Source organism: Macaca mulatta, chromosome 11 (assembly GCF_049350105.2).
Source record: "Macaca mulatta isolate MMU2019108-1 chromosome 11, T2T-MMU8v2.0, whole genome shotgun sequence".
Lineage (NCBI taxonomy): Eukaryota > Metazoa > Chordata > Mammalia > Primates > Cercopithecidae > Macaca > Macaca mulatta.
Genome location: NC_133416.1, coordinates 58,468,352 through 58,481,838, shown reverse-complemented (window position 1 = coordinate 58,481,838; position 13,487 = coordinate 58,468,352). Strand labels below are relative to the sequence as shown.

The following is a 13,487-nucleotide window of genomic DNA, read 5'->3' as shown; positions in this document are numbered from 1 at the left end:
CCAGACATGTTAGTGCCTATGACGGGAAGAAGACCAGTGATAGGAGGGGAGCATGGTAAGGAGAATGAATTTTTTTTTTTTTTTTTTTTTTGAGACAGAGTCTCACTCTATTGCCCAGGCTGGAGTGCAGTGGTGCTATCTTGGCTCACTGCAAGCTCCGCCTCCCAGGTTCAAGCAATTCTCCTGCCTCAGCCTCCCTAGTAGCTGGGATTACAGGCGCACGCCACCACACCTGGCTAATTTTTGTATTTTTAGTAGGGATGGGGTTTCACCATGTTGGCCAGGCTGATCATGAACTCCTGACCTCAAGTGATCTGCCCACCTTGGCCTCCCAAAGTGCTGGGATTACAGGTGTGAGCCACCACGCCTAGCCTAGGAGGGTGAATTTAAAGGTGCATGAGGAAACTTTGAGGGATGATAGAAATGTTCTTTTTTTTTTTTTTCTTTTCCTTGAGACGGAGTTTCGCTCTTGTTGCCCAGGCTGGAGTGCAATGGCGCGATCTGTGCTCCTGGATTCAAGCAATTCTCCTGCTTCAGCCTCCCGAGTAGCTGGGATTACAGGCATGTATCATCATGCCCGGCTGATTTTGTATTTTTAGTAGAGATGGAGTTTCTCCATGTTGGTCAGGCTGGTCTCAAACTCCTGACCTCAGGTGATCTGCCTGCCTCAGCCTCCCAAAGTGCTAGGATTACAAGCGTGAGCCACTGCGTCCAGCGAGAAATGTTCTTAATTTTAATTATGGTGATAGTTTTAGGGGTATACACTGTATCAAAGCTTATCAAATTGTATATTTTATGTGCAATTTACTGTGCATCAGTTATGCCTTGATTAAGCTATAAAACAAACCCTAGGTGACCCCTACAAGCACTGGATGCAAGGAATTTGTAGTCCTTGCAGGATGTTCCAGTAGATATGTTCATTAAGGAACTGGAAATACATGTTTATACTTGGGAGTCATTTTTTCTAAAATCTAATTCTGTTACTCCTTTTTCTTTCTTCTTTTTTTTTTTTTTTTTTTGAGATGAGGGCTCACTCTTTTTTTTTTTTTTTTTTTTTGAGACGGAGTCTCGCTCTGTGGCCCAGGCTGGAGTGCAGTGGCCAGATCTCAGCTCACTGCAAGGTCCGCCTCCCGGGTTTACGCCATTCTCCTGCCTCAGCCTCCCAAGTAGCTGGGACTACAGGCGCCCGCCACCTCGCCCGGCTAGTTTTTTGTATTTTTTAGTAGAGACGGGGTTTCACCGTGTCAGCCAGGATGGTCTCGATCTCCTGACCTTGTGATCCGCCTGTCTCAGCCTCCCAAAGTGCTGGGATTACAGGCTTGAGCCACCGCGGAGATGAGGGCTCACTCTTGCCCAGGCTGGAGTGCAGTGGTACCATCTCAGGCTCACTGCAACCTCTGCTGCCTGGGCTCAAGTGATTCTTCCACCTTAGCCTCCTGAGTAGCTGGGACTACACGTACGTGCCACCATGCCTGGCTAATTTTTGTGTTTTTTGTAGAGGTAGGGTTTTGCCATGATAGCCAGGCTGATGTTACTCTTTAAAAAGCATCATTTGGCCGGGCACAGTGGCTCATGCCTGTAATCCCAGCACTTTGGGAGGCCGAGGCAGGCAGATCACAAAGTCAGGAGTTCAAGACCACTCTGGCCAACACAGTAAAACCCCACTTCTACTAAAAATACAAAAAATTAGCCAGGTGTGGTGGCGGGTGCCTGTAGTCCCAGCTACTCAGGAGGCTGAGGCAGGAGACTCGCTTGAACCCGGGAGGCAGAGGCTGTGGTGAGCCGAGATCGCGCCACTACACTCCAGCCTGGGCAATAGAGCAAGACTATCTCAAAAAAAAAAAAAAAAAAAAAAAAAGCATCATCTTTGCTTTGGGAGGCCAAGGCTCAAGGATCACTTCAGCCCAAGAGTTCAAGGCCAGCCTGGGTGACAAAGCAAAACCCCATCTCCACAAGAAATAAAAAATTAGCTAGGTGTGGTGGCACATGCCTGTAGCCCAAGCCACTCTAGAGGCTGAGGCGGGAGGGTATCTTGAGCCCACATCAAGGCTGCGGTGATCTTTGATCACACCATTCATTGTACTCCAGCCAGCCTGGGCAACAGAGCGAGACCCAGTCTCAAAAAAAAGAAAAAAGAAAAGGATCATCTTCATCTTCAAAGGATCTCTACTGTATACAGCAGTAATGGAGAGGTGCTTGCATTTCCCCGAGAGGAGAGTTGTTCTTCAAATTATAAAAGCCCTACTGCCTGTCCTTTTTCATGGCTCTCCTAAAAAGTGTTCCACTCCAGGGCCAGGCACAGTGGCTCATGACTGTAATCCCAGCACTTTGGGAGGTCAAGGCGGGCGGATCACAGGGTCAAGAGATCAAGACCATCCTGGCCAACATGGTGAAACCCCGTCCCTACTAAAAATATAAAAATTAAAAATTAACTCAGTGTGGTGGCACATGCCTGTAGTCTCAGCTACTCGGGAGGCTGAGGCAGGAGAATCGTGTGAACCCAGGAGGTGGGGGTTGCAGTGAGCTGAGATTGTGCCACTGTACTCCAGCCTGGTGACCAAGCAAGACTCCATCTCAAAAGATTAAATAAATAAATAAGATAAAATAAAATAAAGATATTCCACTCCCTTGGCATTCAGAATCACTGCTGCGAGTGATACAGGGGAAATGCTGGGAACAGAGGCTCCTAGCTGCACAAGGCCCTCAACCCTTTTCTCTCCAGGGCTTTCCCTCCTCTCCTCAGGAGACTGATCCTCTTTGGCATGTGCCAGAGACTTCTAGGGACTTACAGTCTGGTGGGGCAGACAAGCAGTAACTGCTGCAATAGAGGCACACCTGAAGTGGAAAATTTTACTAAATTGTGAGGTTGGCACTTGGTTTGCATATAACCCTACTGAGGGCTCCAAGGAGGCAGGGGAAACGGCCTGTATGCTTACCGAGGGTGGATGGTGCCATTTGGGGAACAGCTTGTTTACCCTGACAAAATGGTGACGTCCAGGGGAAAGACTGCCATCCTGGCAGCAGCACAAGGTGGGGCTGAAGGCCAATAAAACTGGGTGGAGATGAATGTCTCTTGTCCCTCCCCTGAGGCCCCTTGAGGTCTGTTGACAAAAGGACGGCTGCTGCAGTTTCTGAGGTTTAGCATTTAATCCTTGGAGAACACTGGTAGTTTACCATCACAAGGCTTCATTCATCATCTATCTGTATGCCTCTCTACATAGAATTAATTGCAAGAGGCCGGGCGCGGTGGCTCAAGCCTGTAATCCCAGCACTTTGGGAGGCCGAGACGGGCGGATCACGAGGTCAGGAGATCGAGACCATCCTGGCTAACACAATGAAACCCCGTCTCTACTAAAAAATACAAAAAACTAGCCGGGCGCGGTGGCGGGCGCCTGTAGTCCCAGCTACTCGGGAGGCTGAGGCAGGAGAATGGCGTGAACCCGGGAGGCGGAGCTTGCAGTGAGCTGAGATCCGGCCACTGCACTCCAGCCTGGGCAAGAGAGCCAGACTCCGCCTCAAAAAAAAAAAAAAAAAAAAAAAAGAATTAATTGCAAGAGCATTCTCCAGTCACTGCCCTCCAGCAGTTTGAAGGACATACTGACAGACTAGGTAAGACATGCAGAGAACTCGAGACATGACATATCCAGATAAACAGCATGCACCAGAGAGCATAATACGTACACTGCTTACAATAGTCTTTATTTTACACCAAACTGGAGGCTGAGCATGTGCATATTGGATCCTATTTTTCTGTATGACTACACTTTTAAAATGAGGTATGTTGGCCAGGAGCAGTAGCTTACGCCTGTTATCCCAGCACTTTGGGAGGCTGAGATGGTTGGATCACTCGAGGTCAGGAGTTTGAGACCAGCCTGGCCAACATGGTGAAACCCTGTCTACTAAAAATACAAAAGTTAGCCAGGCATGGTGGTGCACACCTGTAATCCCAGCTACTTCAGAGGCTAAGGCATGAGAATCACTTAATCCCAGGAGGCAGACGTTGCAGTGAGCTGAGATGGAGACACTGCACTCCAACCTGGACGACAGAGTGAGACTCCATCTCAAAAAATAAAATGAGGTATGTGACTAGCTTAAAAAAAAAAAATCATGTATCAGTCCAGGCGTGCTGGCTCATACCTGTAATCCGAGCGCTTTGGGAGGCCGAGGTGGGTGGATCGCCTGAGGTCAGGAGTTTGAGACCAGCCTGGCCAACATGGCAAAACTCTGTCTCTACTAAAAATACAAAAAGTTATCTGGGCCCGATGGCAGATGTCTGTAATCCCAGCTGCTTGGGAGGCTGAGGCAGAAGAATTGCTTGAACCCGGGAGGTGGAGGTTGCAGTGAGCTGAGATCACGCCATTGCACTCCAGCCTGGCTGATAGAGCAATACTCTGTCTCAAAAAAAAAAAAAAAAAAAAAGTAAAAAATAAAAATTAAAAAAAAATCAAGTATCGGCAAACCTTATAAGGTTACATTTTATTTATTATTATTATTTATTTATTTTGAGACGGAGTCTCACTGTGTTGCCAGGCTGGAGTGCAGCAGTGTGATCTCTGCTCACTGAAACCTCCGCCTCCCAGGTTCAAGCGATTCTTCTGCCTCAGCCTCCTGAGTAGCTGGGATTACAGGCATGTGCCACCACTCCCGACTAATTTTTGTATTTTTATTAGAGACGGGGTTTCACCATGTTGGCCAGGATGGTCTCGATCACTTGACCTTGTGATCCGCCCGCCTCGGCCTCCCACAGTTCTGGGATTACAGGCGTGAGCCACTGCGCCTGGCCTATTTTTATTTTTTTAATGTTTAATTTGTGTGGGTTCATAGGATATATATATATTTATGGGGTGCATGAGATTTTTTTTTTTTTTTTTTTGAGACGGCGTCTTCCCAGACTGGAGTGCGATGGCGCTATCTCGGCTCACTGCAAGCTCCGCCTCCCGGGTTCACACCATTCTCCTGCCTCAGTCTGCCAAGTAGCTGGGACTACAGGTGCCCGCCACCACGCCCGGCTAATTTTTTGTATTTTTAGTAGAGACAGGGTTTCACCGCGTTAGCCAGGATGGTCTTGATCTCCTCACCTCGTGATCCACCCACCTCAGCCTCCCAAAGTGCTGGGATTACAGGTGTGAGCCACCCCGCCCAGCCTCATGATATGTTTTGATACAAGCATGCAAATGCATAATAAAATCATATCATGGAGAATGCAGTATACATCCCCTTAAGCATTTGTGTTAAAAACAGTCCAATTATACTATTTTAGTTATTTTTAAATGTACAATTAAGTTATTATTTATAGTCACCCTGTTGTGCTACCAAATAGTAGGTCTTAAGGTCTTATTCATTCTTTCTTTTTTTTTTTTTTTTTTTTTGTACCCATTAATCATCCCCACCTCCCTCCCTAAGGTTACTTTTTTTTGGTTGGGGGGAAAGGGTCTTGCTGTATCTCCCAGGCTGGAGTGCAGCCTTTACCCCCCGGGCTCAAGTGATCCTCTCACCTCAGCCTCCCGACTAGCTGGGACCGCAGGCGCATGCCACAACTCCTAACTTTTTTGTATTTGTAGAGACAGGGTTTCAACATGTTGCCCAGGCTGGTCTCAAACTCCTAGGCTCAAGTGATCTGCCCACCTTGGCCTCCCAAAGTGCTGGGATTATAGGTGTAAGGTTACCTTTTTTTTTTTTTTTTTGAGTCAGAGTCTCACTCTGTTGCCAAGGCTGGAGTGGGTTGGTGTGATCTTGGCTCCCTGCAACCTCCACCTCCTGGGTTCAAGGGATTCTCCTGCCTCAGACTCCCAAGTAGCTGGGATTACAGGCACCCATCATCACACTCGCTAATTTTTATATTTTTAGTAAATACGGGATTTCACCATGTTGGCCAGGCTGATCTCAAACTCCTGACCTCAGGTGATCCGCCTGCCTTGGCTTCCCAAAGTGCTGAGATTACAGACGTGAGCCACTGCGCCCCGCCAGTCACATTTTAAAGAGAAAAAAAAAAGATGCTTATTGAGAGAACATTACTAACAACTGTTGAAATTGTTGAAGTTACAGCAAATCAGTAGAGTCAGTCAGTTGAGCCAGACAGCCTCTGAGTCTGTCTGTTTTTTTTTTTTTTTTTGAGACAGAGTGTAGCTCTGTCGCCCAGGCTGGAGTGCAGTGGCACAATCTCGGCTCACCGCAACCTCCATCTCCTGGGTTCAAGCGATTCTCCTGCCTCAGCCTCCTGAGTAGCTGGGATTCCAGGTGCCTGCCACCACGTCCAGCTAATTTTTGTATTTTTATATTTTTAGTAGAGAGAGGATTTCACCATGTTGGCCAGGCTGGTCTCAAACTCCCGACCTCGTGATCCACCCGTCTTGGCCTCCCCAAGTGCTGGGATTACAAGTGTGAGCCACCACGCTCAGCTGAATCTGTAGTTCTAAACAATCTTCAACACATAATAGAAAATGTGAAAGAGACAGACCCAGGTACAAGAACGGTATCAACTTCTGGAATTCATGATCAAGGTGGTCAGCTAAAGTATGTCAATGCCAGCAATTGTCCTCTTTTGGATTTAGCCCTCTAGGATTTTAATTTCCTTTTCTCTTGGATATTCTCTTATCTGAGGACAAGCCAGGCTCACCTTTCTTTTATTAAGTTACTTATGCATAGCTAGCATGTCACTTTCTTTGCCTTTCTTGGTTGGAATGGCATTTTCCCATGCATATATTTACATATATTTCTCAATATATTTACATAAAATGAATTTCTTCACTTATTTATTTATTCATTTATTTTTTTTTTTGAGATGGAGTTATGCTGTTGTTGCCCAGGCTGGAATGCAATGGTGTAATCTCGGCTCACTGCAACCTCTGCCTCCCAGGATCAAGTGATTCTCCTGCCTCAGCCTCTGGAGTAGCTGGGATTACAGGCGTACACCTCCACACCCAGCAGATTTTGTATTTTTAGTAGAGACAGGGTTTCACCTTGTTGGCCAGGCTGGTCTCAAACTACTGACCTCAAGTGATTCACCAGCCTCGGCCTCCCAAAGTGCTGGGATTACAGGCGTGAGCCACACTGCCCTGCCCTCTGGTTTCTTTTATAACAAACACTTTAGGAATAAAAGCAACTACTCTTGCTTTGCTTATGGCTTTGTTTTGTTTTCTCCCTTTATGCCTCTCTCCTCTGAGACCTTCTCTTTCAGTCTGTTCCCCGGATTAACATGCACAATCTGATGATGCCTGTCTTTCTATAGAAAGTATTTCTGGGCCGGGCGCGGTGGCTCAAGCCTGTAATCCCAGCACTTTGGGAGGCCGAGGCGGGCGGATCACGAGGTCAGGAGATCGAGACCATCCTGGCTAACACGGTGAAACCCCGTCTCTACTAAAAATACAAAAAACTAGCCGGGCGCGGTGGCGGGCGCCTGTAGTCCCAGCTACTCCGGAGGCTGAGGCAGGAGAATGGCGTAAACCCGGGAGGCGGAGCTTGCAGTGAGCTGAGATCTGGCCACTGCACTCCAGCCTGGGTGACAGAGCAAGACTCCGTCTCAAAAAAAAAAAAAAAAAAAAAAAGAAAGTATTTCTGTATAAATACTGGTTCACAAACCTACAGAAAGCACAGAAGTGCGAAGTAAGCACAGAAGTCTGTCACTGGGAGGGAAAGAATAATCACAAGGGTTTCAATCCTAAACAGGAAGCCAAGATAACAAGAGCTAGCGTTTACTGAGCACTTACTATGTGCCAGGCAAGGTTCTAATGCCTTACAGTACATATTTACTAACTTATTTCGTCCCGACAGTCACTCTATCAGACAGGTACTGCCCCAGATAAATGAAACAGAAGCAACTTGTCCAAGATCACACAGCAGAGCTGATTCCAGTGCCTGTGTTATATACTATTACATCCTCTTAGTCACTGAATTCTTCTATTAATTTGGGAACATTTCCTGCCACAAACGAGTGACTCAAGAGGTAACTAGAGCATGGCACTGATTATTCAAATTGAGGTGCTCACCATGCTCTAGAACCATGGATATGAGATGGCTTTACAGGCATGATCACTTTCAGCCCCGCATTTTAGGAATGAGGAAACAGATTTTCGAGATGTTAATTTGCCCAAAGTCACCCAGCTAGCAAGCAGAGGAGCTGGGGCTGTTTGAATCCAAAGTCCACGACACTCCTAACCGCTGCTCAGTGCTGCCCCACAAGAACGTCCAGCTGGCAAGACCCGGGGGCGGGCGGGGTGGAGAGGCTCGTTGCTCTCCCCGCTTCACCTTTCCGCTTCACGGCCGGGGGTGTGCTGGCTAAGTTCGCTCATCTGCCAAGCTTCGGGACACAGACCTATGTGAGCACGTGATAAACAAATGCAAATAAATGTAACTTTCCACGTTAGCTAAAAATTCAGAGAACGTCAAGCCCAGGGAAATGGGACTGATCCCAGTTAGCCCGCGGCTCCAATCTGGTCCCCCGCCACCCCGAGCCTCGGGGCGAGAGAGGAAGCGGCTCCGGATGGAGAGTAAAGTGACAATCGGAGAAGGGCAGGCTGCCTTTCCTCCCGGGGGAGCCGAGGGGACCTGCAGAGGGCGGTTTCTCTCCGCTTTTCCTGTCCCACCCCGTCGGCCTGTCCCCCACCCCCTCCGGCCTCTGCGCCAACCCCGCGCGCGGCCCGCGGCTTCCTCCTCTCGGGGTCCTCGTTCGGCCTCTGCCGGCCTCCGCGACTCCGCGGTGCCCGCCCCCATTGAGTTCAAAAGGACGCGCGGAGCGGCGCCGGCCCTCCCCCGGCAGCCCGTCGGACTGGAAAGGTGAGCACGAGGGGAGGGCGGGGGCGCCGGAAAGCCGGGTCGCCCACACTCGCCTCAGCCACCTCGGCCGCGGCAGGAACCGAAACCCGGAGCGGCCGAAGCTCAGCGCCCCGCTGGGACCGAGGGTCGCGGCGGCTGGAAACGCCGCTCTCCAGCGCACCGGCCGCTCCCAGCGCAGCGCGCTCCGCCGGGTGCTGGTAACGCGGGGGGCTCCGGGCGGGGACGGGGGCGGGACCGCGGGGCGAGGACCAACCCAGCCCGCCGCGTCCACCCTGCGTTCGCAGGGGCGTCGAGGGTCTCCGGGACGCGAGGCGCGGGCAGGAGCCAAGTGAGGCTCGGCAGGCTGTGCGCGGACCGCGCCCTAGACGGCGAAGGCAGGCCCGGACGGGGCGGCCAGCCTGGCGTCCCTGCGTCCCAGGCGGGCCAGAAGGCGGCCCACGGCCCTCGCCTCCCGGTCCCGGCCCGGCTGCCGCGCTGCGCCCAATCCGCTCCGGAGCCTAGGCGCGGGTCCTGACCTTCCCGGCCCTCTCCTGACACCTGGTGGATGGCGTCACCAGAACTCCGAGCTGTGGAACCCTAGGGTACCTGTTACCGCGCTTTGGCGAAACTGGGTCCGCTGCTGATTTGCGAACCTTTGCCTGACTTTCTCAGGCCTTGAGAGATCTCCGAGGTAAATTTGGTGGCCCATTGAAAGGATCGGGAGAGAGCGTGTGAAGGTAACACCCCGGTAAAGTGCACGTGGCCTCAGACTGCTCCTGTGGAGAGCCGTTGGTACTTGGATCCTGAGAAGATACTCAGGGAAACCAGAAGTGGGCAAGAGGAAAAGGGGAAGGGACTTGGGAAAACCTGGCACCAGAGGCGTTTCTGGGACTTCCAGGACTCGAAGCCCCAGGGGCTCACCCGCTGCATTCCTGTCTTTGCCCCTTTTCCTACAGATCTGCCTCTTCTCCAAGGAACTCAACCACTAGTGACAATGACCAGCCTCCTGACCACTCCTTCTCCGAGAGGTAGGCGAAGGCCTTTCCTAATCCCAGTGAGAAAGAATTGTTCAACATTCCCTTCCCCAGACCAGTCCTGGAAGCCTCAGCCCTGGTGGGAAGACTCCCGCCTCTCTCCGCCTGTCTCACACGGGAAAGGCCTGGGAGGAAGCAGGAACTCTAGAGTGTGCCCCTTAGTACTGTTTTAATCTGAAGTCACATGGACATGGTGACTTCACTACCACTTAAAGCTTTGTAACCTCGGTTTATCCAATGATTTTATGTCAGTAATCCCAGGACTTTGGGAGACTGAGGCAAGAGGATCTCTTGAGGCCAGGTGTTTGAGACTTGCCTGGGCAACATAGTGAGACCCCCATCTCTAATTCAAAAGAAAGAAAGAGGCCAGGTGTGGTGGCTCATGTCTGTAATCCCAACAGTTTGGGAGGCCGAGGTGGGCAGATCACCTGAGGTCAGGAGTTTGAGACCAGCCTGGCCAACATGGTGAAACCCCGTCTCTACTAAAAATACAAAGAAATTAGCCAGGCTAGTTTTTTATTTTTAGTAGAGAGATGGTTTCACACCTGTAATCCCAGCTACTCAGGAGGCTGAGGCATGGGAATCACTTGAACCCAGGAGGCGCAGGTGAGCTGAGATTGTGCCATTGCACTCCAGCCTGGGCAACAGAGTGAGACCCATCTCAAAAAATAGGGAGGGAGGGAGGGAAGGAGGAGAGAGGGAAGGAAAGGAAGAAAGGAAGGAAGGAAGACTGATTATTTTATAAGCCTAAAGGAAGGGCTTTACTTTCATCCCTCTAATAATTTATAGCTATGGCAAAGAATGTAGCAGAAAGCCTTATAGTTAAATGTGGAAAAGGAATCTTCAAAGATAACAGGGAAATCGTTTTTTAAAAACCTGCTAAAGATAGTATTTCTAATCTCTAAGCTCCAGGTTCATCATTCACAAAATAGGGAAAATAGTACCTATCTTATGATTTATGAAGATTAAATGAGACAGCCCATATAAAACACCTAGAAGAGTGTGCAGTATCTCGTAAGCACTCAGTCACATTGGTTATTAGTACTGAGTGCTTGTTAGAAACTCATCTTTCGGCCGGGCGCGGTGGCTCAAGCCTGTAATCCCAGCACTTTGGGAGGCCGAGATGGGCGGATCACGATGTCAGGAGATCGAGACCATCCTGGCTAACACGGTGAAACCCCGTCTCTACTAAAAAATACAAAAAACTAGCCAGGCGAGGTGGCGGGCACCTGTAGTCCCAGCTACTTGGGAGGCTGAGGCAGGAGAATGGCGTAAACCCGGGGGGCGGAGCTTGCAGTGAGCCGAGATCCGGCCACTGCACTCCAGCCTGGGCGACAGAGCGAGACTCCGTCTCAAAAAAAAAAAAAAAAGAAACCCATCTTTCCCTTGAAAGGGATTCTGCTGGCTTTCTAATTCCATTTCTCTGATGATACAGACCCAGCATCATAACCTCATTGTTCCCTGAAGGTGTGTGGAGGCCGGTCTCTACTGCTCAGCACTCTGAGAATGGATGCCCACCTTTTAGTTCATCATCAGGCTGGGCCGGCCAAACTATCAGTTATTTATTGACTATTCTCAGCATGTGCTAGTTAGGGAGAGGAACAATGGTTGGTCTATACACCTTTGTCTTCCTATACACAGTCACATTTGTCATTAAGACAGACATTCCCTGCTTTTACTGTGTAGAAACAGGTGAGTGACAACACCAGTGGAAGTCTAAGACAGTGTCCTCTGTGACTGGTAATGCACACAATTCAGACTTTTAGTTTTCTGGTGAAAAGAGATAAAAGAGAGAAATGGCCGGGTGTGGAGGCTCATGCCTGTAATTCCAGCACTTTGGGAGGTCAAGGCAGGCAGATTGTTTGAGCTCAGGAGTTCGAGATCAGCCTGGGCAATATGGCGAAACCCCGTCCCTACAAAAAAATTTTAAAAATAGCCGGGCATGGTGATACACACCTGTGGTTCCAGCTACTCCGAAGGCTAAGGTGGGAGGATCCCTTGAGCCCAGGAGATGGAGGCTGTAATGAGCCGAGATCATGCCACTGCACTCTGGCCTGGGTGACAGAGCAAGTCCCTGTCTAAAAAAAAAAAACTTGGGGGGGTGCGGAGAGTGGGGAGAAATAGGTCAGCAAAGGCTTCATGAGTAGGTGAGGAAGGGATCTGAGTCTTGCCCTTGAAAGATGGACAAGGTTCGTACTGGCAAAGGGGCGCAGCAGGTATCTTAGAGAAGGGTGGAATACCTTTTCTATGTGTATCTGCTCTAGATAAAGGTAGAATACCTCATACCATGTGTGAAGCTACAGAAACAATTTACCCTGGAGGATGTTCAGGAAGCGGGTGGGCAAAGGACCTCCAGAATAAGCCTGCCCACAAGGGAAAAAAGGCGATACCTTGGTAGCTAGCTGAGGGATTAGAACCTCGGCAAAGCGGAACTGTTTACATTTTTAAAAATTTTATTATTTATTATTATTATTATTGTTGTTGAGACCAAGTCTCGCTGTGTTGCCCAGGCTAGAGTGCGGTGGCTTGATCTCAGCTCACTGCAGCCTCCGATCCTGGGCTCAAGCAATTATCCTGCCTTAGTCTCCCTAGTAGCTGGAATTACAGGCGTGCGTTACCACGCCCAGCTAATTTGTGTACTTTTAGTAGAGACGGGGTTTCACCATGTTGGCCAGGCTGGTCTCGAACTCCTGGCCTCAAGTGATCTGCCTGCCTCAGCCTGCCAAAGTGCTGGGATTACAGGCATGAGCCACCGTACCTGGCCATTTTTTCTTTTTTTTAAAACTTACGGTAAAATAAACATAGTACAGGTATTACCATTTTAGCCACTTTTTCGCAGGCAGTTCAGTGGTGGAGTAGTCCCCGCTTTTCCACAGGGGATACATTCCAAAAGCCCTAGCGGATGCCTGAAATCTCAGATAGTACTGAACCCCATCTGTACTACGTTTTTTCCTGTACATACATACTTAGGATAAAGCTTAACTTATAAATTAGGCACAGTAAGAGATTAACAATAATAAAATAGAACAACTATAACAATATACTGTAATAAGAGTTATGTGAAAGTGGTCCCTCTCACTTAAAATACCTTATTTACTATAGATCTTAGAAACCTCAGTATACAATTCTTTTTTTTTTTTCTTTATTAAGTCAAGAACTTTAACCTTTTCACTTAAAGGAAGCACTTCTTGTTGGCATGTCCAAATTGCATCACCATTCTTGTGCTTTGGGGCCATTGTCATGTAAAATAAGGGTTACTTGAACACAAGTGTGGTGATACTGTGACAGCCAACTACTAAGCATAATTTATAGCATGGATACAAAAGGATGATTCACTTTCCAGGCAGGATGGAGCAGGGTGTGAGATTTCATCACGCTACTCAGAACGGCACATAATTTAAAATGTATGAATTGTTCCTTTCTGGAATTTTCTTTTTCTATTAAATTTCTATTTAATGTTTTTGGACTGCAGTTGACCGCGGGTAACTGAAACCTGGGAAAGCAAAACCACAGATAAGGGGGGACTACTGTATTTTTTTTTTGAGATGGAGTCTTGCTCTGTCGCCCAGGCTGGAGTACAGTGGCACGATCTCAGCTCACTGCAAGCTCTGCCTCCTGGGTTCACACCATTCTCCTGCCTCAGTCTCCCCAGTAGCTGGGACTACAGACGCCCGCCACCACACCTGGCTAATTTTTTGTATT

General features: G+C 49.0%; 1 protein-coding gene and 1 long non-coding RNA gene across 9 annotated transcripts in view; one reads left to right on the top strand and one right to left on the bottom strand.

Moving 5' to 3' along the window:
- The first annotated feature begins 3,540 nt into the window (after positions 1-3,540).
- Positions 3,541-13,487, top strand: part of SMAGP (small cell adhesion glycoprotein) — a 30,558-nt gene continuing 20,611 nt past the window's right edge. For 4 of the 8 annotated variants that reach the window (XM_077954337.1, XM_077954335.1, XM_077954336.1 and 1 more), the window contains exons 1-3: positions 3,541-3,609; positions 6,782-8,772; positions 9,708-9,779. In XM_077954337.1, coding sequence (XP_077810463.1) covers positions 8,396-8,772; positions 9,708-9,779 — 449 coding nt within the window. In that variant the 5' untranslated portion in view covers positions 3,541-3,609; positions 6,782-8,395. The other 4 variants (XM_077954340.1, XM_028829492.2, XM_077954339.1 and 1 more) reach the window with 4 other exon arrangements.
- LOC144332905 (uncharacterized) lies at positions 7,670-13,480 on the bottom strand. The gene is made up of 2 exons (XR_013401110.1): positions 12,544-13,480; positions 7,670-10,101 (listed from the first exon to the last, which is right to left on the bottom strand). It is a non-coding gene; the product is annotated as an uncharacterized LOC144332905 (long non-coding RNA).